This window comes from Serinus canaria, chromosome 1A (genome assembly GCF_022539315.1).
Source record: "Serinus canaria isolate serCan28SL12 chromosome 1A, serCan2020, whole genome shotgun sequence".
NCBI lineage: Eukaryota > Metazoa > Chordata > Aves > Passeriformes > Fringillidae > Serinus > Serinus canaria.
Window position 1 is genome coordinate 51,769,240 of NC_066314.1, and position 24,103 is coordinate 51,793,342.

The following is a 24,103-nucleotide window of genomic DNA, read 5'->3' on the forward strand; positions in this document are numbered from 1 at the left end:
ACTTTGTTTCAAATCCTACAAATGTCCTTGTTCCAAGTAGGTCATTATATAATGGCTTTTGTATTTTCTCACTCCCAAAAGAGTTCAGGAGAATATGTTGTAACACCGTGTCAGTGTCGCCTGCCCTTGCGGTCCCTCCTGTGATCATCTCATATGGGTGTAACTCTCTTGCTTGATGTCATTCAGCCCAGGGCAGCTCTTATCAGTGCAACAAAAATACCCAGCTCCAATACAGCCTGCATTGTTTTCTCTGGTATTTTGCAAGTCCAAGCTCTGGGTTCCCTCTCCCACTCTCCCCGCTGCCTCCAGGGCATTCCTACCACCTCACCCTTCCTCTCACATCCCCACTCAGACAGAAAGGGAAACAACACAGCAACACAGTCTAGAGCAAGGCTGCTCCTCATGGATGCCATGTAATGGTTGCCTTTACATATCCCCTTTATATTTGTTATTTCCTTTTGTTTTGGGTGTTTTTTTTTTTTTTGTTTTTTTTGTTTTTTTTTTTTTTACCCTCCCTTCCCCCAGATGACTGTGATCACCCTCTGCTCCTTTTCTCAGAAGTTCCTGGATGGTGAGAGCACAGCCCTCACCACAGGAAAAGGGAGAAGGACTAGGAGTATTTGCTGGTCTGTAACAGGAGAAGCAAAGATGAGTTCTTTTTCCTATTCAGGCATCTAGAAATGGTCACGGGTCAAACTGGTTGCACTTTTCACCTTCCCCACAACCATTCTGTTTTTGAAAGCTTTTCTGCAACAGGATGTGGCCAAATCTTTGTATGTGCTCTATGTGTAAGCTGGCACTTACACAAAACAATCTAAACAGAGTAAAACACATTAGCAACAAGCTTGTTCTCTGTTCCTGAGTGAAGATGGCTCCCACCCTCCCATGGCTGAAAGCAGATACATAAAACCACTTGTTTGTTCTTTGCGAAGAAACACCAAATACCATTGCACATGCTTCCTTCAGCTGGCTCCACGGAGTCTGGCATCACCCTCCTTTAACACACAGTGACGCAGCTGGAAAGCTCTTCTGGAGAAGAGACCCTTGGATTGTCACCCATCCGTGCACACTTAGCAAAGCAGGGTTGCAATCCCCAGATGTGGTCTCAAAGCATCTCCAAAAGACAAATTGAGAATAATAACATAAAGAAAGTCACTCACTTGCTCATCCTTTTCATGCAGTTGTGGTCTTTTTTCACAAATTAATCCACCCTTCCTGTTAATGTCCAGCCCTAAGGAGCAAGACTCGTACAGGTTTCCATGATGCACCAAACAAGTGTTTGCCGATATACTAAAGGCCCTGGTTAAAGACATGAGCGAGGTCATGTTGTCCACTATGTTCTTGTTACCTGCTTGTTCAGTTTTGCTTTCCCGCATCAATGAGCTTTTGTAGAGGTTTGAGTATATCATTAGAACTTCTACTGTTTTGGTCATTCCTCATTACACTTTTTTTTTAAATTAAGATACAGAGCATTTCCCATAACTGAATACAGATCTGTGAAAAGCCAGCTTCTCAGAAAAACTGTAGCTCATAGGTCTCAACTGCTCATTTGTTTCCAAGTGAGACTCAAGTCCAACACCCAACCAGCTGTCCTACCCACATGCCCATTGCCTCACACTCACGCAAGTCTCCCCAAGAGTCAAAAACTCCCCCAGAGACATCCTTTTCCTTCAGAGTTTATGTCCAGCCAAGAGACCTACACTCCTCAAAGAAAGTCTGGAGTGGTTTAATGTGAAATGACAGGGAACTGAAGGCTAGAGGTGACAGACAACCAGCTCTCATGTTGATTTCCTGGAATTGGTTTGTATTTCCTGACCACCCAAAATATTCTGTTTTCATCCGTCCCAATATGGGAAATAGCAGTTGCAAAGTGTGAATGAAGTAATACCTCTTAAGAGATTGAATATTTTTCTGAAGCATCCTTAAAGCAAGGAGCATTAGCAAGAGCCACTTGGACAAAGGTCTAGCTGCCTCTCTGGTGTCAGGATTACCAGGGCTGGTGCATGAGGAAGGAGAATGGGATGGATTTGATCTGGCTTGGTTTGCTCTGGGAAGTTTCTCTCTTTGAATCACAGAAGCCTTGCTCTGTCCTCGGCCATGTCTGTGTGGGTTTAACTGTGCCGTTCATAATAGACATTGTGCTAGAAATTACTTCTGCTCACAAAGCATTCATGTTCTTTTTCCTCTTGTCTCTTTTTCACTGGATTTTGATAATCAAGGTCAAAATTGAGAACCAGCACGACTTCCGGGACATGGCCAGCATAGTAGCCATGGCAAAAACCTATGCCACCACCGAGCCATTCATTGACTCCAAATACGACATCCGAATCCAGAAAATTGGCAGCAACTACAAGGCTTACATGTGAGTGCATGGCTATGCCAGAGCGAGATGGGGAGGAGAGAGTGCTATGGATATGATTGACTGCTCGGTGCTCTGGACAGGAGTAGGTAGCTGACTTAATTTCCTTGAAGAATAACCCTGCTGTTCTCCTCCCACCTCTGAACCCAGATCCCTCATCCACCAATCATCTTCTCTATTAGTCACTGTCAGGTCATTGTTTCTGGAATGTAAATCTCTGTCTGTCTTCATGAGATTCAGTTAGTTCCCACTACAATGACTGTGCTCGGCCATCACCTCTCCATCCTGTTATTGAAGGGCTCATCTTTTCCAGCAAAATCTTCCAGCTCCAAGTACCCTCTAGTGGGAGCTGAACCCACCCACTTTCCACCTGGAGAAAAAAATAAAAAAGATTGAACTAGCTGCAACTCCTGGAGTCCTACAGTGTCCAGGCCACAGCAGCACCCCATCTTTCAGTCCACAGCAGCACTCTATCCTCTCCCCAGCAGCAGATCGCAGCACACCTCACACGAGGGGCACAGAGCACCAGGTATGAACGGCCTCATTCGGGGCAGCACACAGAGTTTCTGTGGGCATTTTGCATGTGTGCTCCTTGATGCATACAAAGGAGGGAGAGAAGGTGAAACATTTCTGTGGGTGCCCCAAAGCTCCTCCCTGCCCTGTGGGGCAGTGAGAGAGGTGGCATGACAGCAATCTTCAACACTGGTATATTTAAAAGTCTTAAAAAGCATCCAGCCAAACTTCAACAGTCACCATTACATTAGAGGTGTAACCACATGAGTCAGTAAGACACCTATTTCTTCTTACTACAAACCAGTAAATGAAAAAAGCCGCACAGCACAGCTTCTCCAGAAGCTCCTTATCCAACCACAGAATTCTGGACAAGTAGTCAGTTCCATTCAGGTCGCCAGATAAATTGCATATGTTACTTAACACCCACAACACTGACTTTTGGGTCCATGTCTGCAAATCCCTAGGCCATAGTTCTGCTGAAATGTAGTTAAACAAGATAATCAAATGTACACAATCACACATTTTTCAGCTTTAACTGCCTAAAATTCCCAGTTGGATTCCTAGCACATAGATGTTTAAGAAAACTAGATAATGACTGAGGTACATTCTTCATGGGAAGGAAGGACATGGGGGACCCTTGCCTACTTCATGTGATCTCAGTGAAAGAAAATTTATTTGTAATTGAATCAGGTCAACAATAGCACAATTGCCTAATACTACATTAACAGCTCAGAGAGTCTGCTCAAATTGGCCAAAGGAAAGAAGGTTTAAAATATCAATTAAAATTCCCTGTTCCTGCCAATACACCCAGCCTTGGCTCCAGAGCCTGCTCCCCAACTGCCTCTAACTGAAACAAAGGCCAAGTTAGCCTGACCATACTCTCTCCTCACTTGTTATTCACACTCAACATGCACTCATCCAGAATAGGGATCAGAAATAATACCAGATAATTGAGGAAAGAAAACAGTCACACTAAAACCTAATCCCACTTGGGAGTATAGCTGCACAAACAATTGTTTGCTAAAGAAAAATGTTTTAATGTGAAAACTGTCATGAGCAGGGAACACCTTAATGAGAAATAAAGCTCATTAGCAAAGAAAGCAAATAGCAAGATTCACTCAGTGACTTGCTAACCCAGGAGGTTGAGTTAGATTTGAGAGAGCCACTTATGGATGTGAGCTTGGGAGAGTGGTATAGTCAGTCCCTCCAGAGACTGTTTCTTCTGCCCCAGCATTAGACAAAATAGGTTATTTCTATGGTAAAGTCCATAGTATGTCCAAGGACAGAGGTAAAAGCACCCAAAATATCAGAGCTCTCACTGGTGTCCCAAATAGGAGACTCAAAACCATTAGTCATGCTAGCAAATCTCAGCCTTAAAGGCAATTCCAGCATCTGCAGTAGCATCATACTAAGTGACTTGCTTTGATCTGTGAGCCATGGAATCTATTCAGTAATTTTATACCTTCACCCACACATATAGACTTTAAAAATCCCTTTTCTACTGAGAAAAGACTGCACTGAAATTCTCCAGAATATGTTTACTTTGCACCAAGCATCTGCCAAAGGGAGGATGCTGCAAGGTGAGTCGTGCATTCCTCCCTGCCCCAGATGTTCAATGCACTTCCTTCCAGCCTATGGCCCAAGACTTCAGTTCGGTTTCCCGTTGGCTTCAGTGCAGTGACTCCAGACTTACACTGCTAACAAACTCCTACTTTGTCCATGCCTTGAGCCAGTCTGGAAACAGCAGATAAGCAGCATATGATAAATGCCTAAAATTCCACCAAGTGTATTTGACTGCCTTTGTAATACTGGTAAAGAGAAAACATGAAAACAGTTCTTGTTACAGGGGAAATTGGGGCAGAAATTATGCTTCTACATTCACCCCAACCAGAGGCAAACAGCAGGATCATTTCCAGTTTAGACTCATGAAATGTTGTTCACGTTGAATTAAGCCAGCAGCTACTGACTTTCAGACATGGGCTATTCTTGCCACCAGCTCTTAATAAGGGGGTAATATCCTTCCTTTGTAGTTTCATGAGTGGGATTTTTGACTTGTCACCTCCAAAGCAGTTCAATGTGCTCTGTAGGGGATTCCACATCAACTGAGTCTAAACTAGAACTACTTATAGACTGAGATAGGACATCAAGAGCTCTTGATCTGCTCGTTCATTCACTTCTCCTAAACAATACTGAAGGTGTTGTGGTCACAAATATGTTTGAGTAACTGATCTCTAAAGGTCTGGGGTCCTTCTCTTTAATATACTGACTGTACATTATGTGACCCCTTGATGTTTAGGGTGGTTGGAAGCCTTTCAGTCCCTAAGAGAAATGGGGTTTGAGGCAGGACATCCTTAGGAATTTTTTTTTTTTTTTGTCTTAAGTCTCCTTTTTCAATTCATACAATACAAAAAAGAAAATAGAAAAGAAGCTGCATGTGGAACAGTTGGGGTCACTCAGTCTATTTAGCTTGCAGAACAAAAGACTGAGAGGAGGTCTCATCATAGTCTACTACTTCCTCATAAGAGAAAGAGGAAGGGCAGGCATTGATCTCTCCTCTCTGGTGACAAGAGACAGGACCCAAGAGAATTGCCTAAAGTTGTGTCAGGTGAGGTTAGGTTGGATATTAGGAAAAGGTTTTTCACCAGGGGGTGGTTGGGCACTGGAACAGTTCCCCAGGGAAGCAGTCACAGCACCAAGCCTGACAGAGTTCAATAAGCATTTGGAAAATGCTCTCAGGCACATGGTGTGGCTCCTGGGGATGGTGCTGTGCAGGACCAGGAGTTGGGCTCAATGATCCTTTTGAGTCCCTTCCAACTGTGAATATGCAGTGATTCTGTAAGTCTGGGGGCACAGCTGACACCTGAACTGCTCAGACTTGCTTGGAAGGGAGTGATCTTGACAGAGGCTATGGTGTAGGGTTTGGTGTCTGATCCAGTGGGCTTCAAATAAAACTCTTCAGTTTCAAAACAGCAAGGTTCCCTAACAGGAAAGTTAGGAATACAGCAAAGAGATATATTTTAAATCTTATGCCAAAAATTGGCTCAAGCTGGATAGGCATAAACAAGTTCAACAAATCAGCCCAATGGCTTGAGCAGAGTTCTTATTTTGGGAGCTTACCCATGCCAAATTTCCTTGTAAAACTGTCAAACTGTGGTTTAATTTTCTTAGGGACAACACAGCTGCTTACATCTGGTATGCCAGGTACATTTTCTAAACCCCAATGTCAAATAATCTCGTCACTAATGAGACTCCAGAAGTTCCCATCAGTACTAATGGGATTTTGGATGCCCTCTGTCATTGTAGGGCAATTTTCTGTTAAAAATAAATGTTAGCAAAGAGTGGTTCTTCCCACTGCAGAACTGAAAAACATAATCCTAAGAATCCCATATCAAAAGAGAAAGAAAGGCTGAAGACTGAACACTAACCTTACAGGCAATCAAAGGGCTAATGACAGTCCAAGCTTGAGGAGGAATCCATTCTTTTGCTTAGGAACTAGGGCAGCAGAATGGATGATGGGTGAAGGCAACAGGCCCAAAAGTAAACTATATGAAAATACAGTTATTCAACATAGTAATCATGCTCCTTCAGCCCCTCCAGTCCAGTCCATTAAACATGGTCACAAAGACAATTTCAATTTCACATCAACTAAACATGCCAGTTTGGAGGAGAATTGGGAAAAGCACTCCAGAGTGTCTGTCACAAGAGTAAAGGGGAGCCTTAGGTAGTCAGCTATAATGATTCAAGTTTGTAGTCTAGCAGGATATCAGTATTACCACTGCTGGACGTAGTTTTGCAAATTCAGTGTCTTTTGTACATGTGGCTGAAAATGTGAGAGAACTGGCTGCAAGGGGCTCCCACAACCTCATATTGAAGAGTTGGATTGCACCTCATACTCCCCTCATAAACCTCATTCAGTGTGGAGAGGCTTCCTGGATGTATCCTGTCACCTTGTTGACTTGTCCTGGCTCATGCACTATGGAAGGGTTATCTGGAGTGTTGGCAGAGCAGGCTGTCCCATGTCCACCTTGGGCCTAAGATCAAGAAAAGGAAAATTTTCACCCCTGACAGTAATGGTGAAACCCAGAATTTTCTAGCAACAGTACCTTTTTTGGAAAATAACTATCAGTTGCAGCTAATGCAACTTCAAAGATATTGAAATAAGAAGTTCTCCAAGTCCGAACACTGCGCCACCATGAAAAATCAATGAAAGTCAGTGAAAAGATAGTATGATAACATATTCTATGACCACTGAAATCAAATTTAAGTGGACACAGAAGTACAATTGAAATCAAATTTAAGTAGACCCAGAATGTCAGAACTGATATTTTGTGAAGCTCCTCAGTAAATATTTGCCTGGAGAGCTTCTGTAGCATGGATGGAGGATGGTACCCATTGCAGAACACAAGGGTGATTATCCTGGAGATCTTTTACACACATTTCAGGTCCCCTAGGTCTAATGTATAAAGAAAGAAAGTACTCACAGAGCCTGATGTGTGCTCAAGATTCCTTGGAGGTTTCTCTGCCTAAAATCCTCAGTCAGTTTTTCATGAGTCTGAACATCATATCCTGTATGGAGTGTTGTTCAGGAAGGATTTGGAAAGGCTTCTGGGAGGAAGAATCTCACCTCATCCCCTCCTGTACAAGCACAGAGTCAAGAATGAGCACTACAGTATGCAGGAGGATGGGTCAGGAATCTATTTTCATGTTCAGGTTGTGTTTTTGGTTTGTTTTCCTAGGAGGACTTCCATCTCTGGAAACTGGAAGGCAAACACAGGTTCTGCAATGCTAGAACAGATTGCAATGACAGAGAGGTAAGAAAGAGTGTTTCAAGACAGTATTAGCTATTCTTGGGTTAGAAGGGAGGAATTGTATTTCCAACTTTGGTTAATTGAGAGAACTGGTAAGTGAGGTCTCCTGGGAGTCTGGATAAAGACTTTAAAAGACCAAGTGTTTTCTTAAAAAAATACTAAGGACACAAAGGCAAACTGTCCTATTTTGAAGAACAGACTGAAAGTACAGCTAAAAACCAACATTGCTAAATCATTAGATCTTTAGTGAATGCAATTGCAGGAAACAAGACCAGGATGCTAAGTCAAGCACACCAGTACAAACATGTAGGGATAAAATCAGAAAGGTCAAAGCACAAAACACAAAGTAACATGAGGTTATTCTAAGTATATTACTAATGAGAGGCAGAAAAAGAGTTTTTCTTCTGCTTAACAGAGGAAAAAAACTGTCAACTGAAGTGCTGAAAGCACTTTTTTGCTTTAGGCTCACAAAAGTGGTCATTGTCTAAGTTAAGGTCTTCTCACTGTTGAATGGAGCAGAGAGAATTCCCTCATGCATCTTACAGACTAAGATTTGCAAATGCTACTTCCATGCATTCAAATCACTGTGATATTTGCTAATACTGACACTGTGGACTCATGGTAACATGCTTTGCTGTAACTCCTATCATGCAGAACTAACACTTGTTCTCATCACTTTTCTCCATCTCATCTAAGTAGATTATTCATAGATTTATAGAATTTATACATTACAGATAGGCATTCATCCTTAGTGAATTTAAGATTTTTTCAGATTATACCTCCAGTTTGTCAGGTTCATGACTAATTCTGACTCTGTCCATTTTTGGACACCACAATTGAAGAAAAATAGCAAGGAGCTGGAGAAAGTCCAAAGGACAATAAAAGGAACATTCCGAGAAAACCTAATAAGCTGTTGAGAAAAACACCCAACAATTCTATATAGTTCCATGTAGTTTTCCACCTTTTTCAGTTAGCAGACCACTGATATTTTTACAGTAGAGTAGTAGACTATCCTGCCTGCAGTGCAGATGTTCACTCTCCTTCATTAACTGTTACAAGCCTGAAAGAAGTTGCTCACAATCTAAGCACCTCCTCATCCTAAAGATGAAAAAAAAATGAAAGAGCATAAGGCCTTTAAATATTTAACAGCCTGTTAATAGGCATTAATAGGCATCTCTCACTACTTACATTACAAGTATAATACTATAAGAAATAAATTATAGCTTAAAAGCTTCCTTTGAATATTTCCTATATTTTCTTAAAGCAAAGATAGCATAGCACAAAAATTGATGTTCTGAAGAGGATGGCAATCCTCTTTCAGACCAGACTGAAGAAATGTCTCCTCTTGGGAACACAAGAGTTGTGAAGGCAATCATCTAGGGTACCTTCTGCACCTTTAGTTCTGTGAACTAAAGGGAAGCCAAACCCCAAATGAGATGCTGAAGGTGACTCTGCAAGACCCTAATAGTACTGTGGGAAGTGGACATGATGATGCTTCCTGGCTGAAGCTAGACACATGAAGGGTAGACATCACCTTATTCAGTGTTGTAGGACTAAAATCCAGATTCCTGCCAGCCTGCAACACTGCAGTTTGAATGTTTGTTTAGTTAATTGTACTACAATTAACCACTCCAGCCTTATTCAGCCTTAAATGCAACAAACCCTGTTGAAATCTGTGAGTTGCCAGTGCATTAAACAAGGCAAGAATGTGCTCAAATGCTGTGATGAGTAGGAGCAATCTGCAGTACCTACTGTACTGAACATAAGTACAAAGGATTTAAATGTTCAGGTAATGCAGAAATGACAGTAAATACTCTGAAAATGCAACACCTGGTGCATGTGCATAAATATGCTCTTCTTGCTTGTAATACTCCTATTATACCCCAGCGGCCCTGATGCTCCCAGTGCTCACCTATGGCCAACAGAAGATGTGCAGCCATCAGAGTCTCTGGCGTGACCAACAATTCCCTGGCTGCTGAGCCCAGACACCAAGAGATGTTCCTCAGGAAGAGAGGTGGTTCCCACACTGGTGCCCCTGGATGCTGGACCACAGCAATGCATGAGGGGTGCTCTCTGTGCCTTCTGCCTGACTCATGCAGTCCATAATTCTCCTCCTCCTTTTGCTACTGATGCCTCCTCGTACACTGTCTTCTTTGGGGGTCCAAGGTGAACACACTTGGTCTCCTCATTAGGGATAAAAGAGCACCAGTAGTCATATAAGTCATAATTTTTCTTCTTCCCAGAGACATTGTGTTCACACAAGTTCATCATTATTGTCAAGATATGGGGACTCTGGCTGGCTTCAAGGACATAAATTTGTTCTTTAGCCAGAACAGCTTTCCCCAGTCCCTGTAGGGTCTGCAAAATGTCAGTGTTTTCATGAGACTGTGGCCTTCCCTCCCCTCTCTGCATCATGTCATAGTCCTGCTTACAGATCTGCTGTTCTGAGATTATTATTTTTATTTAAATGGCTAGGACCATGGCACAGCTGCACAGGAAATAAAAGCAGGCTGCCTCATTCCCTCCTCATTTGCACAGTGGGGGGGATGTGGTCCCCCCATAATATGCCTCTTGTCATTCTCTCTCCTCCTCTGACTCCAGGATAGCTAAGGGGCCACCAGCTCACATTCCCATCCTGGGATGAATGGGGAAAAGTGCTGCAGCCTGAAGGTCTCCCTCCAACAAATAGTGCCTGGTTCGTGTGATGAGACTGCCTAACTAGGAACAACACCCAAGGGATAGAAGGAAGCAGTAGACTGTAAAAGGATAAAATTAAAAGTAAATTGTAAAATGCAGGAGCTACTGCATTACAGATCAGAGAGGGGATGTCTACTCCTTGCTCAATTCAACACTCACTTTCTGATCCTATTCCAGTCCTAATGTCCAGGACATCTTATCAGGAGAAAGCTGCTTGCATAATGAAGGGCTTTCAGGCAAAGCCAATACAAACGCTGAGGGGCCAACACTACTGGGAGATTAATTGAGCTAAATATTTATAGCTTGGCTGAATGACAACTAACTGGAGATCTGATATAAATACCAAGGAGGGAAAGAAACATTTTAAGGTGGCTTTGAGGGCAGGATTGAATCAATCTGAAATGAAGGGAAACTTTAGGCAAGATTCTTTTTTACTCCATCTCCTGCGAGTGGGAGTCAAGAGAGGGAGTCAAGGACCCAGCAAAACAGATGAAGGACACCTTGTAATAAGGACTCTCAAATCACTTTGCGTTCCTATGGGCAGCAGGGTGGGTAGCTGGTTTTGGTGGACTACCCAAGGACAGCTAATCCTGGGCCATGCTCTTGTGGTTTCTGCAGGTACCGACTCTGGGCAGATGCCTGCGCAGAAATGTTTGGAGGTCTGGATATCTGTGCTGTCAAAGCTGTCCACAGCAAAGATGGAAAAGACTATATCATTGAGGTGAGAGCATGGGCAACTTGAATGTGAGTCTCCTTTGGGAAGTATATCTGCAAGCACTCTGCCTTAGAGTGCACATGCATCAGCCTGCACCAACACTGCGTGCTCCTGTAGTCTCTGTTCCTCTGTGCCCACCTGCATCCATCCTCAGGCAGTGGCCCACTGATATGCTGGGAACTGATTCAGAGCCCCAGCCAAACTAGCAGATACACAGCAAAGTGTCAGGGTTGAAGTGCCTTCCTTTCTCAGCATGGACCATGAGAGGAAATGCAGAGCCTCAGGGTGCTTAGCCACCTCAGCTTTCCAGCAGATGAACCAGTTCATTAAAAATCTCAATTTCTCTCTGAATGAACCTTTCTTTGATCCCTTTTAAGGGGACTTCCAAACAAAAATCCAAGTTGCACCTTATTTAAAAGAGGAAAATAAATGGTGAGAGTGTAGCAAAATGTTCACAAACAACAGGAGCATCTTAACAGAACAAAAAAAGAAAGGTGTATTTTCTAAAATCTTTTGTACAGGCAGCTTTCCCTACAGTAAGAGGCCATCAAGACAAAGCACCACAAAGTTACTCTGAGTAATGTGTACTACAACGTTTTGTATTCAGGGCTGGACAAACTGGCTCTGACAGCTAAAGCTCAATGCGCTCCTTCCCAGGCCAGGAGGCAGATATGGAGGTGGGGTAAATAGCACACTCATATCATCCTAACAGGGCAGAGAAGGAAAAGCTGTCCAGAAAATCAAAGTGGGAAACTGAAGAGATGCCCTGGAGGAGCAAGTAAGCAAGTGCCTCTGTCAGTATGTGACTTGAGGAGACACAATATCTGACCTGCTGTTAACTCCACCAACACAGGCCAGCTGAGGAAGACGAGCAGAGCCAGCCTATTGGCTTCATGCAGGGGTGCTGACACACTGAAAAGCTATGTGTGGGAGAGCAGTCCCACCCGCTAAGGGCTGGGATGCTGATGAGAACCACATGAGCCCTCCAGTGACTGCGCATTCCTGCATTATGTATCTGCTCTCCCCAGGGAGGGGAGCAGTGACCTGTCAAAGGCCATGTGATAGAAGCGTGCTGCCAGCAACCATATGCTGGCAAGCCTCTGTCTTTTTCTGAATTGATGGGACCAGGGCTAATGGGTCTGCTTCCGTATGCAATTCATCACCACCTAGAGGAGCATCCCCTAGAGCAGACTGTTTCCCTGCTGTGCACTTTTAAATCTCTATGCTCCTGCAGCTGGAAAGTAAGAGCAAGAAAGCAGCCTTGCTAGAGACAGCTGTAAGGACATTTGGATTGTGTCCACAAAATCCAAATGTGATATGTGGTTTTCATATCCCTACATATATTTTAGCACATAAGCCTAGTACATGCACACACTGCTAGTTCTGGGCTTAAAGATTATATGGCTCTGTCTGGGTATGCCTCTGGGTTTTCACATCTGCCACTGTGTGTGACTGACTGGTGAAAAGCACATCCATTCCCTAACAGCCATCATCAGCTCACACACAGAGAAATGCATGCTCATGCTCCTCTCTCTGTGACCAAAGTAAGCAGCAACGCATCTAATACAACACAAATCAGAAGAAACAAAATATCATTTCAGATGGGTCATGCTGAATTATCACAGTGGAGAACCTGACTGAGCAGGCCTGATATACCAATATCTAACAGGCATTCAAATGCCAGGCAGATGGATGTTGTTGGGTAAGGAATAGAGTAGTGCAATATAAGGAGCAGAGCAAAGCCAAACAGGTACCTTTTTACGCAGATCTGAGAGACATGTTGACAAGTAATTAATTGCCTCCAGCCAACTTCCTGGGGTACTTTTATTGGTCTGAAACTGATCCCTTGTTTTGCTTTTTTCTTTTGATAGTGGGAGAAAAAAGTTATTTGACAAAGTGACAGTTGTATTTTCTTGGTAAGAAGGAGCAGTGTGATGTGACACTTTACGAGAAAGCATGCCTAAATGGGCTGAACAAACAAGGAATTTGCACAATGCAGTTGCAGGCAGTAATTAATTTCCACAACATAGTCCTTCAGGAAAAATTCGAAGAAGTAGTGATGGGCAGTTCTATGAACTGAGATTTATCACAGTGGTTTGTTGCAAAATAAATTAGATTAAGACAGATGAGTTATCAACAGCACAAGAGTAATCTTGCACACATGGTATTTGCTCTTACTTGAACTTCACCTTCTTTTCTTTTCCCATGACAAACAGCAAAATCTCCTTCTTTTTTTTTTTTTTTTTTTTTTTTTGGTAATCTAGCCCATTTCTTCATCTCTGCTAAGATAAAAAATATGAAGCAAGCAGAGGGCAAGCACAATGGTCCATGTGATTTAATCTTCCTCCTGGAAGAATAAGATAAGCCCTGACTGACATACAGCTAAGCTATTTTACTAGACATGCTCCTTACTGCCCTGGCAAGGAGCCCTGCTCATCCCTTCAGCAGTGCTTATCATTGTTTTGATATGTCAAATCATCATTTTCCTTCCTTCCTTCCTTCCTCCTTCCTTCCTTCCGTCCTTCCTTCCTTCCTCCTTCCTTCCTTCCTTCCTTCCTTCCTTCCTTCCTTCCGTCCTTCCTTCCTTCCTTCCTTCCTTCCTTCCTTCCTTCCTTCCTTCCTTCCTTCCTTCCTTCCATCCATCCATCCATCCATCCATCACCTAACACTCCACCCTTGCCCATCAGAGTATAAAAACACAAGCCCAGGCTTCAGCATCAGACAGGCACAGAGGGAGAAACAGGATGATCTTTCCTGGTCTCTTTGCCTGGGCACTTTTTCTTCACCCCTCATTCACCTTATCAGGCAGCAGCAGCTGCACCAGGAACAGCCTCTTACCTTGGGCAGCTACAAAGGCTGGGTCCATATGTGCTGACATCTTCTTGCCTTGCCCAGCTGTTCTGTGATAGTCCAGGAAGGGATAGTGCAATCTGTCTGTAATTCACATTCCTTTCAGCCAGCTGATTTATTCAGTATTAGCATTTGTATCTGCCCAGTTCCAGACCTATTCACCCTCCCTGGAAGACAGGCAAGGTGACATCTCATGATTCTTTTCAGTTCAGTGGCAACCAGCTGATGTCAGAAATCACTGCCATTTTCAAAGGCCTTCCCTTGTGCATGTGATTGTTCACTCCTATATTTGCTGCTTCCCACATCTCACATTCTCCTGCCAGATACTACACATCAGGGAAGCAGATAGCCTCATCCCTGGTGCATCTTCACTGGTTTAGGTGGAACCTGCTCCAGGGCTCACTCCCCCTGGAGCCTTTGGTTTATAAAGCACCATCTTCCTCTTCTGCCACTATAGAAATGGGAAAAAGCAATCCTTGAGATGGGGAAATCAGCTCTTGGGTTCTCAGCACAGGAAAAAAAATGGACCTGTTGGAGCAGATTCAGAGGAGGGTCATGAAGATGTTAAAGCACTGGAGGACGTCTCCTATGAAGACAGATCACAAAACAGCTGTGTGGTTGTTCAGCCTGGAGAAGAGAAGGATCAAGGCAGATCTTATAGCCCCTTCCAGTAGGTAAAGGGGCCCATAAGAAAGGGACAAACCTTTTAGCAGGGTCTGCTGCAACACGACAGATGATAATGATTTTAAACTAAAAAGAGGGTTTAGTTCAGACTAAAAATAAAGAAAATTTTTACTGTGCAGATAGTGGTGGATGCCCCATATGCGGAGACGTTCAAGTTCAGGCTGGATGGGGCTCGAGAGGAATCTGATCTAGTGGAAGATGTCTTAGCTCATAGCAGGGGTATTGGACTGGATGGCCTTTAAAGTTTTCTTTTAGCCCAAACCATTCTATGAGTCTATGAAAAGCGGGATTGGGGGTGTTTTGAGCAGAGCCGTGTCTCGGTGACTCCAGTGATGGCGGGAGCCGGGGGCGCGGCTAGCCTGATTCTAGGCAGGGTAAGGGCAGCATCTAGTGGTCGCACGGGCCCCTCGCACCGCGCCGTGCGGGGACGCGGGAGACCGCTTCTCTCTCGGGAGCTGTAATTGCCACATTTCCTTTTAAGATAGGAGTGGAAAGAAAGGAAACCTGCACAGGGACCTGCTGGAGTGCCCCCAGGAGCCCCTGGCTAGTGAGACCCAGGTGGGAATTGGCCATCCCCTGACACTGTTAGGAAGCATCACATTCCTCATCTTATTTCTCAATGGAAGAACAGCTAAGTGGATAGTGGAAGGAAAAGCCACCTTGTGTATTTAGCCAAACACTGACATATAATTTTCTAACCTTCCCCTTTTGCCCCCTGGGCCAAGTAGGCCATGGATATAAACATCAACCCTCTTTTCATGTGTACCTTACTTAAAACTTTCTAGGTAGCTTTTCTAGTGTTCAGAGAAGACACCTGTAAAAACTATCAAAACCATTATGCTGTGAGAAAAGAGCAGAATACAAAATCAGTGAACTCACCTCACTGATTTCCTCTACTTTAAATCTAAAAAAAGAGGGTGCAAAATTTTCCATTTCCCTCCAAGAGTGTACTCTCATGGCCTTGCCAGGGTGGAGTGCACTTCTGATTGTTATCTGAGCGTGAGTCAGTGCCTTTCTTGAGCAATTCAACCTTCAACTTTACATTTCCAGGGATTTTAATGTTTGCTTTAAAAATAAAAGCAAAATAAAATAAACTCTTCCAACCCTGATATTTTGATACTATTATATTTACTCCAGCTGAATCTTAACTTCATCAGAGTACAGTTCTTCCTGTGGGATTTAGCTAATGTTTGCAAAACACTTGATTTATGATGAACTGTTGAAAATCATGTTCAGGGCTGCTATACAGCTGAGGGTCTGCTGTGCTTTCAGTATTATTGTTGGAGGCCATTTCTTACCTCAAAGACCCTTTGACAGTTTTCCTTCCCCCGTCCCCACAGACTTGCTCCCCAGTTTTCCCCAGCAGATTTTTAGAACTTGCTCAGGAAACAGTTGTATCACAGCATTATCAAGAAGACAAGCAGAGACCAAGTTTATTTTCTTGCATTTGGTGCCAGTTTGATGACATCCTATTCATTATACATCTGTGGTGTTTATTTTCCCTCTCAGGGTGCAGCGCTTTGTGTTCATTAATCCCAAATGTTTCCTGGTTTCCTCCAGTCCCTGTTGCTCTCATCTCCTCAGGCTTCAGTATGTGTTGTTTCTCTTCTCCTGTGGCCATTTCAATTGCAAATTCACCCTCAAGTACTGTGGGACAATGCCAGACCTTATCCATCAGAGGCATCTCCTTGGGACATGTAAAGGAGAAAATTTGTATTAAGTCAATTGAGAAAGCTTCCAGCCACCATAAGTCTTGGCTTGGCTCCCAATTTGTGAAGGGAAGGAAGATGGAGAGTTGGGGGAAGCACATTTCCAAAAAACCCTAAGCGAAATCCCACACCTGGAAAAATCAAGCATGTTTCAGCATGGGGGGAGTGGTGACTGTAGATACTGACAAGGATGTGCAGACACAAAACAGGTTAATGTAAGAGGTGAGTTGAAACAGGCATCTGCCAGCAGGAAACCACCTTACTAACTGTTGTTTTTGCCTCCTGTGGCAGGTGATGGACAGCTCAATGCCCCTGATTGGGGAGCACATAGAAGAGGACAGACAACTTATAGCTGATCTGGTTGTTTCCAAAATGACTCAGCTTGTCATCACTGCTGGATCTACACCATCACCACTGAGGCCTTGGGTATGAGTGAACCTTGTGAGCAAGTTATTTCCCTGACCTTCTTTCTTTCTCTCTCCTCACTGAGTGTGTCAGGCACTCAGTGCCTCTCAGAAACCTCAGAGAGTTGAACAGTCCCATGTGGGAGTGTATTGGACAGACTGACTCCTGCTCTTCCAAAGGAGATTCTCACAGGCTCTTTGAAGTGGGTGCCCCTAAGGAACACATCTCTCTCCTTCCAGATAACTATGACATCACAGCAGTAGCATGTCCATGCATCTAGACATTCTGACCTCCTAAATTCACTGATTCACCCTCAAGACAGGCATTTTTACAGGTACTTCTAATATTCAGAATTTTCTACAAATCTATTTCCTACAACCGAGTTTCATTTCTGTCTAACACCATCCCTCAGGATAGGTTTCATTCCAGTTTCTGCATCCCTGTTCTGCTTTCAAGAACAGAAAGTGGGAATCTCCAGCAAGACTTGTTCCATTTCTTACTGCAGTTTCTTCTTCAGAGATGCACTTTGCCACCTTCATCAGGGGGAGGCTTTACTAAAGCTGAACTCATATAAGAACCTGTTACTTTTGCTTTTAAACTGGCCCCCTAGTTCTTCCTGTGTACATCCATTTTGAGTATCAAATGCATCTAATTTTACTACCACATTTCCCAGAGGCAGTTAAATATAAATGAAACACCCCAGAATAGAACCTGAGTATCCAGGTGTACTTGCTACACCTCTTTCAGTATCTAACAGAGAGCCAATTGTGAAGGTTTGAGGACAACAAATCTGTACAGCAGAAGAGACAAGAGAGTAAAAAGTTGAGGAACAAAACTGATTGCAACACACTGGTACAATTTTCATTTCCAGTTGAGACAAAAAATGGGAGAAGGCACTTTATGGTGCTCTGCCTTTGTCCACTCCTGCTAAACCAGGACCCAGCCTGAAGGGTATTCAGGGTAGCTCCAAGTTTTAGCTGGAGTGAAGGAGTAAACAATTAATGGACACTGAAAATGCTTTGAGGCAGGGAAAGTGGTGCAGAAGAGATAACATTTACAAAGTGAAATCAAGAACTACCATTTGAAATAGCCAAGATACAGGGTGCATGAACTCAGAGAAAAGGGCAAGCCAACAGAAACTGAGAACATGGACAGATGCATCTGTTTTCCGTGTCTGTAATCTACTGGTACAGGATTGGATTGGATTACAGCAGACCTAAATTAAGGCAAAAACAAGAACAAAACAAATCTTGAAAGGATAGGGTGTCAAATAGTAGAGTCAAATAAGAAAATGGTCTTCATTGGGAATAAAACCTAGAATTATTTGTATATATAATCAAGAAAACTAAACCCACAAACATGTTAACTAGAGTGTTTTACTAACAGAGAAAGGGCTTGGTGCCAAAAACACCACAAAAATTGTAGATGCTGCATTACCAACTTAATGCTATAACAGTTAGAAGTGTCCAGAGAGAAAGAATTAAATATGAGGCTGGTGAGGTGCAGAACTAGAACTACAGATGAAGACATCCACAGAAGGAATACAAAGAGCAATTGTGAATATAAAGGCAGCAGTACTGAATACACAGAGATGAGAATCCTTGGATATCCCATGGGTATGAATAGAATACCTATACTTATTATTGGACCTCTCTATACTAGTCTCTGGATGGAGAAAAACTGAGAAATTATGAAACTAAGTACACAGAATTGACAGAGATGGACAAGTAATGAGTCACAACCATGTGAGTCTTCAGCTATCAAGAAGCAAGTCAAATATCACAGGGGAACAGCCATTCAGAGGGAAGTGTAAACACCTTGACTCTGCCATAAGAAACATCCAGGTACAAAGTCAGTGTGTATGATTAGATTTAATGTCCAAGGGACAAATGTGATATCAAAAAGTAAGGATATGACAAAAGCATGAGAAAAGAAAATTAATCAACTCCCTAGCATTAAAACTGCATAGATGCTATATGAGAGACCACTGTTTTCCAGAATGTATATATATATTTCTGATCTGCTCCTGAACAAAGAATGTGAGAAATAAACTTGTAGAATTAAATGACAGAAAGGACATTTAAGACAAACGGGGGGAAAAAGTCTTTCAAATTTAGAAACCTGATATTTAAGAAGACCTTTATGTGGCATCCTACAAGTAATAAAAGGAAATGTAAAAATGATAGAAATCAATTTTGAGGAGGAGATAGAGAAAAGAATGAAAAAAGTTCTTTGAGTTCATCAGAAAATTGAACCCTACAAACAATGGGTGGGCTCTATGGATCATCCAATGTTTAGGGAGGAAAAGAAGACAACAGAGACAGCATTGTGACTCTAGTAAATGTAATTGCTGAAAGTGGGGACTTCTTTACCTCATTATAGTTTTTCCTGATCAAAATGACACAGAAAAGAACAAAACCAGTTATTAAATCAGTGATGACTGATATTTTAAACAAATTATTAAGCCCCCAACTCCAGATGGCCACATCCAATGAACTGAATTTAGGAAGTGACTAAGCTGCCAAAAAAACTGTGCAATATCATTAGAAATAGTTACTACTCCAGAGGACCAGTGTACTGAACAAATACAAAATATGTGGTTTGAAAACTGTAAGAGTAATGTAGAAACATTTAGACAAGTAAGTCATAGACTTTATGAATTATCTCAAATGATAATTTAAAGAAGAATACAGAAGAATAAATAAAACAGCAGGAACTACAGCTCAAAGCATTTACCACATGATTTTTTTGCAAAGAAGAAGAAAAAATGTCCCATTAATTTCCTTTTGATTGTCTTTTCCTTTCATTTCTTTGGGAATCCTTTGATGAAGTGTTAGATAACAGGTAATCAGTCAGAATGATGTAGCTAGTCAAAAAGCCTTAGGCAAGGTAACAGACAAAAGAAAGCATGGAGGGGCTAAAAGGTAAAGTTTTATTGTGTAGCAGAAGCTGACCTCAGATATAGATGTTAGAGATTTTAATTCTTGCAAACAGTTAGCAGAGGGGATACTTCAAGGATACTGCACGTGGCCATGTTGATAAATGGATTGGTTGAGCCCCGGACAGGATAAGATGTTAATGACAAGATGGCTTTCGTGCCTTCAACATGAAACCTGGTGCCATGGCTACAATGTGGTTCTGTCCTTGCCTCTCTGACCCACCATCAGAAGACCTTGGGCTGGCCCTCACCCCTTCATCTCTCAGCCTCAAAAGCCTGTTTTGCCTTTATTTCTGAGATGACTTGGTTGACTGTAGGGAGAGGCTGTAGAGGTGAATACGATCAAATTCCTTTTCTTTGCCTGGTCTAATCAAGACTTCTCACAGCATCAGAACAGGTAATTTCCATCAACACCAAGGCAAGGTTTAGTTCCCAAGCTATGTAGGGCTAGAAGCCATAAATGGAAAATTCCCAGATTTTCCTTCCCCGTCCTTTTGCAAGTCCCAGATAAACAGTGTAAAAGATGGACTGGCAACTTCATCACATTTATGTTAGTCAGTTGAAATTAATTTCAATGTTTCAAACTATGAAACATTTCTTCACATTTCCAGAATCACTTAGCTCATTCTCCTGACCTTCCAGAAGCTTTGAAGACCCTTTAATCATGATGTTCTGCATGTAAATAATCCAGCATGTACCAGCCTATCTGTCTCCAGATTTCCTAGTTTTCATAAACAATTTTGTGCAATAGACTTACTCAGACTTTTGTTAACTTTGGATCAGCCCTTGTGCAGCAGCTCTGCATTGCTTTATCTGTTTATTAAAATATCTGTCAAAAAGACTAAACAGTGAGAGAGAAGAAAGAGCAGATGTCACCAAATTATTTGCATTAGTCAGGACCAGGGATGGCAGTGAAGAACATCTGACAGAGCTATGTATGTTCAGACACCACAACAGCAAATGAAACTCCATATGGAAGACTGAAGGGTAAGCTAAGCTGGGGGTAGAGAGAGAGAGAGAGAGGGCATAAACAATGTGCAGAACTTTCCAGTGGCACCAGCCATTCCCTTGAGAAATACTTTGTCGCATACAGGCTAATGAAAACCATTGCTCAGCCTATGGTTGTGTTGACAAGGGAAAAGCAGGAAATTAGGATGCAGGAAAAATGAATTGGCAATGTTTACAGAGAACCCAGATATTGCTTCATCTGGAAAAATGTAAGCAGACCTATCTCTGGCATCTGCAGGAGAAATTACAAAGCTGGGAAAGAGAAGTTGGTGATGAAAACAATTAGGGGCTTAGAAATATTCCCATGGAGGGACTGGAGTGATTTTAAAGTCTCTTGGCTTTAGAAAGGAGGTAAATGAGAGAGAGAGCAGTGAAGGTTTGCAAAATAATGAATGGCCTAGCATGGGCAAGTTGTGAGAACTAGTCTCAAAACTCAGAACAAAGCAACAGAGATAGGATAGACAATGAGGCTGAAAGGTGAGCATGACTCAAAGGGTCTGGATGTAAATATCAAAACAAAATATCTGAAATTGCAAAGATTTTGCGGAGCAGGTAATAAGCTTCATGTTTCAGGGCTGAAGCTGACCCATGCTTATTAGTAATCAAGAGGAGACCCCTTAGGGTACAGAGATGATTACTCCATAGACATTTCCATGTTTCGTCCCTCCTTCCTTTGGAACATCTGGTGCTGGCAACTGTCCAAAATAGGAGATGGGACTAAGAGAATCCCTCGGGCCAGATACATTTGGTAATTCCTGATTGCCTAAAAACATTCTAAATTTTCATTTCATTTTTATTCCCTGTGAGCAAAAAACTTCTATGCTCTTTTTGACTCACCTCTCTATATAAGTCCCATAAGATTTTACCAACCAGATGCTGCATGTGTGTGAGTGTGTATTTAAGGAACACTTCATGACTCTACAGTTCCTGTATTACCTCAGGGCTTCTCTTTGGGGACTCTGGCTTTTTTTAACTGGACTGGCTTTTTTCCCCTCTAGCCTCCACAAGCTCAGCCTGTGTCAATGAAATCTCAGACTGGACCTCCACTTGGACAACTGTCACAACCACGGCCTCCTCCACAAGGTACAGTTCTCTGATTCCCAAAGTCAGTTGTGACTTTGAGTCCTATCAGTTTGCCTTCTAAATAAAAAGTATCAAGATAAAAGTTTTGCTCCTTTTCTAATTCACTGCCAGGCAGGCAGCAAATTCAGTGTACTGTTAAAGCAGATACTGTCGAATTCCACAGAATTCGAAGCTCAGAAAGTGGGATGAAAATTTGATATAGATCCAGTAGATACCACTGGTAGGACTTGGCTCAGCAAAACAAGGCCATTTGAACTGGCACTGGAGCAGGATTCTGGCTACAGAGTATGTTTGCACAAAGCTGTGCAGTTGCAAGTGTTAAGAATTGATAAGAAGATGCTAGTGTTGTCAGGCTTGGAACAGACATCAATGCTGCAATGCCAGGATCCCTGATCCATCTGTCCAGGAGCTCCCATGTCAGCAAGAGCACACCTCCACCTCCTCCTGACAGCAGAAGCAGGTTTGACTTATGTAGCTTGGTCAGAACAAGAGGTTTGGCTTATTGTCCTGATGTACACTGAGGTGATGAAGCACAGGGCTGCCTCATGGGTAGCCAGATCACACCAACCACTCAATTCACATAACTCATTAGACCCTAATTTTTGCCACCTTCCCTTCCTTTCTCCATTTCAACCTTCAACCAAATTAACACCCTCCTCTAATTGTCTTTTCTTCATTGGTCACAGTTTTGCTGCATCCAAAATTGAGCATTTCTATGTAATCTTGGCATTCCATACTCTTACTATATGAGCTGTTGCCCTTGCAGGATACTACTCTCCATCTGTCTCCAGTGCTCCCCTTCAATTCTCTGTAAAATTTTTTCTCACATAACTTCCCTAACCACCTTTGAAATCCAGCCAGACCTCACAACACTATCTGCAACTTTTGTCAGGTTCTCAAAGTATTATCTGTCATGTCCAGCAATTTCCCATGGCACGTCCAATTGTTTTCCACATCCTCTTCAGTTCTGAGAATCTGCTACCAAAGCAACTGGAGGCACCTGGTGATGGTTCTGGAACAGAGGTATGGATAGGGATAGGATGGAATGTCTCACATCAAACTGCTTGGCCCGTGAAGGGACTGCTGACCCAAACCAGCAGGATCAGCTTACATTTCCCACTCAGTTGCTTCTCCAGTGACTCTTCCTTACCCAAGCAGGAAGTGCTCACCAAGCATAAGAAACACCATATCCATGAAGAGTAAGGCAGGTTGAAGTGACTCCCTTTGGGGAGAGTGGAGGAACTCCTTTAGTGCTGAAGAAGGTAGAGAAATCTAGAGAGAAGGTACAAATCTAGAGAGAAGGGAATCACAGCAATTTTAGGCCTCTAAGAGTAGATTTGCCATATTCTTCTTCATGAAGCTACTTCAAAGAGTCTCTCCTCTTAGCAAAACCCATCCTTCCATAGAGATGTTCCATGCTCGTTGCCCACCACATGCACTTCCTCACGTTTATGTCTATGTGTCCCTTTCAGGTGGACCACGCCAGCCACAAGGATCTCAGCCTCCCCGAACAAACGCACCCCCACAGCAGCGGCTGTCTCCTCAAGGACAGCAGCCCCAGAGTCCCCAGTCCACTTCCCCTCAGCAGCAAAGGTCACCTGGATCTCCTCAGCAAGTCCGATCAGCAACTGGCTCCTCTCCAGTGCAGGCCTCCAAGGCAGGCACATTCCCTCCACAGCAGCCTCGGCCTCCTGCCCAAGGCCGGGCTCCCAGCCAGCCAAGCCCCACGGAAATGTCCAAGCAGCAAACCACCCCACACCCACACCTGAAGTAAGTCTCTGACAAATTCCTAGTATCTGTAGATATTAGAATTAGGCTGTCCAAAAATGAGATGACATGGGGAGTATATCACCTGTTGTCAAGCGGCAGTCCCAGGGATAAAGGCCTGCAACAACTGTGAGTGACTTCAGAGGTAAATGTGTATCCTTTGGCATAACAGCACACCAGTGACCTGTTGTCAGGAAGAACAGGTTGTATTTGACATCACCAAGATTTCACATTCTTCCTCTTGTTTATGCGCTCAGTGTTCATCATACCCCAGCCATATCAACACAGCCACCACCTTCCCAGCAGGGTTTATAATCCTCACAGGCAAACAGCACAACATTGGCCAGAAAGCTCACCAGGGGTTCTTCCTTCACTATTTCCTAAGTGCAGGAGCCACAAAGGTTCTTTTTACATTTAGTAACAAAAGGGCAGAGGAGAGAGGGGGAAGTGGCAGAGGAGAGAGGGGGAAGTGGCCCTATTAATGTATATAAAATTCCAGACGGTGACTGTATGTGGAAACACTCTTCTGGAGCAGAGCACACTGCTGAACTGTTGTGGATCTTTGGA

General features: G+C 43.0%; 1 protein-coding gene across 2 annotated transcripts in view; it reads left to right on the top strand.

The window, feature by feature from the left end:
- SYN3 (synapsin III) overlaps positions 1-24,103 on the top strand; it is a 188,942-nt gene that overhangs the window by 159,418 nt on the left and 5,421 nt on the right. For both annotated transcript variants that reach the window (XM_009086430.4, XM_050970016.1), the window contains exons 8-13: positions 2,220-2,362; positions 7,609-7,683; positions 10,996-11,098; positions 16,627-16,761; positions 21,685-21,769; positions 23,242-23,539. In XM_009086430.4, coding sequence (XP_009084678.1) covers positions 2,220-2,362; positions 7,609-7,683; positions 10,996-11,098; positions 16,627-16,761; positions 21,685-21,769; positions 23,242-23,539 — 839 coding nt within the window. The remainder of the gene's footprint in view (positions 1-2,219; positions 2,363-7,608; positions 7,684-10,995; positions 11,099-16,626; positions 16,762-21,684; positions 21,770-23,241; positions 23,540-24,103) is intronic.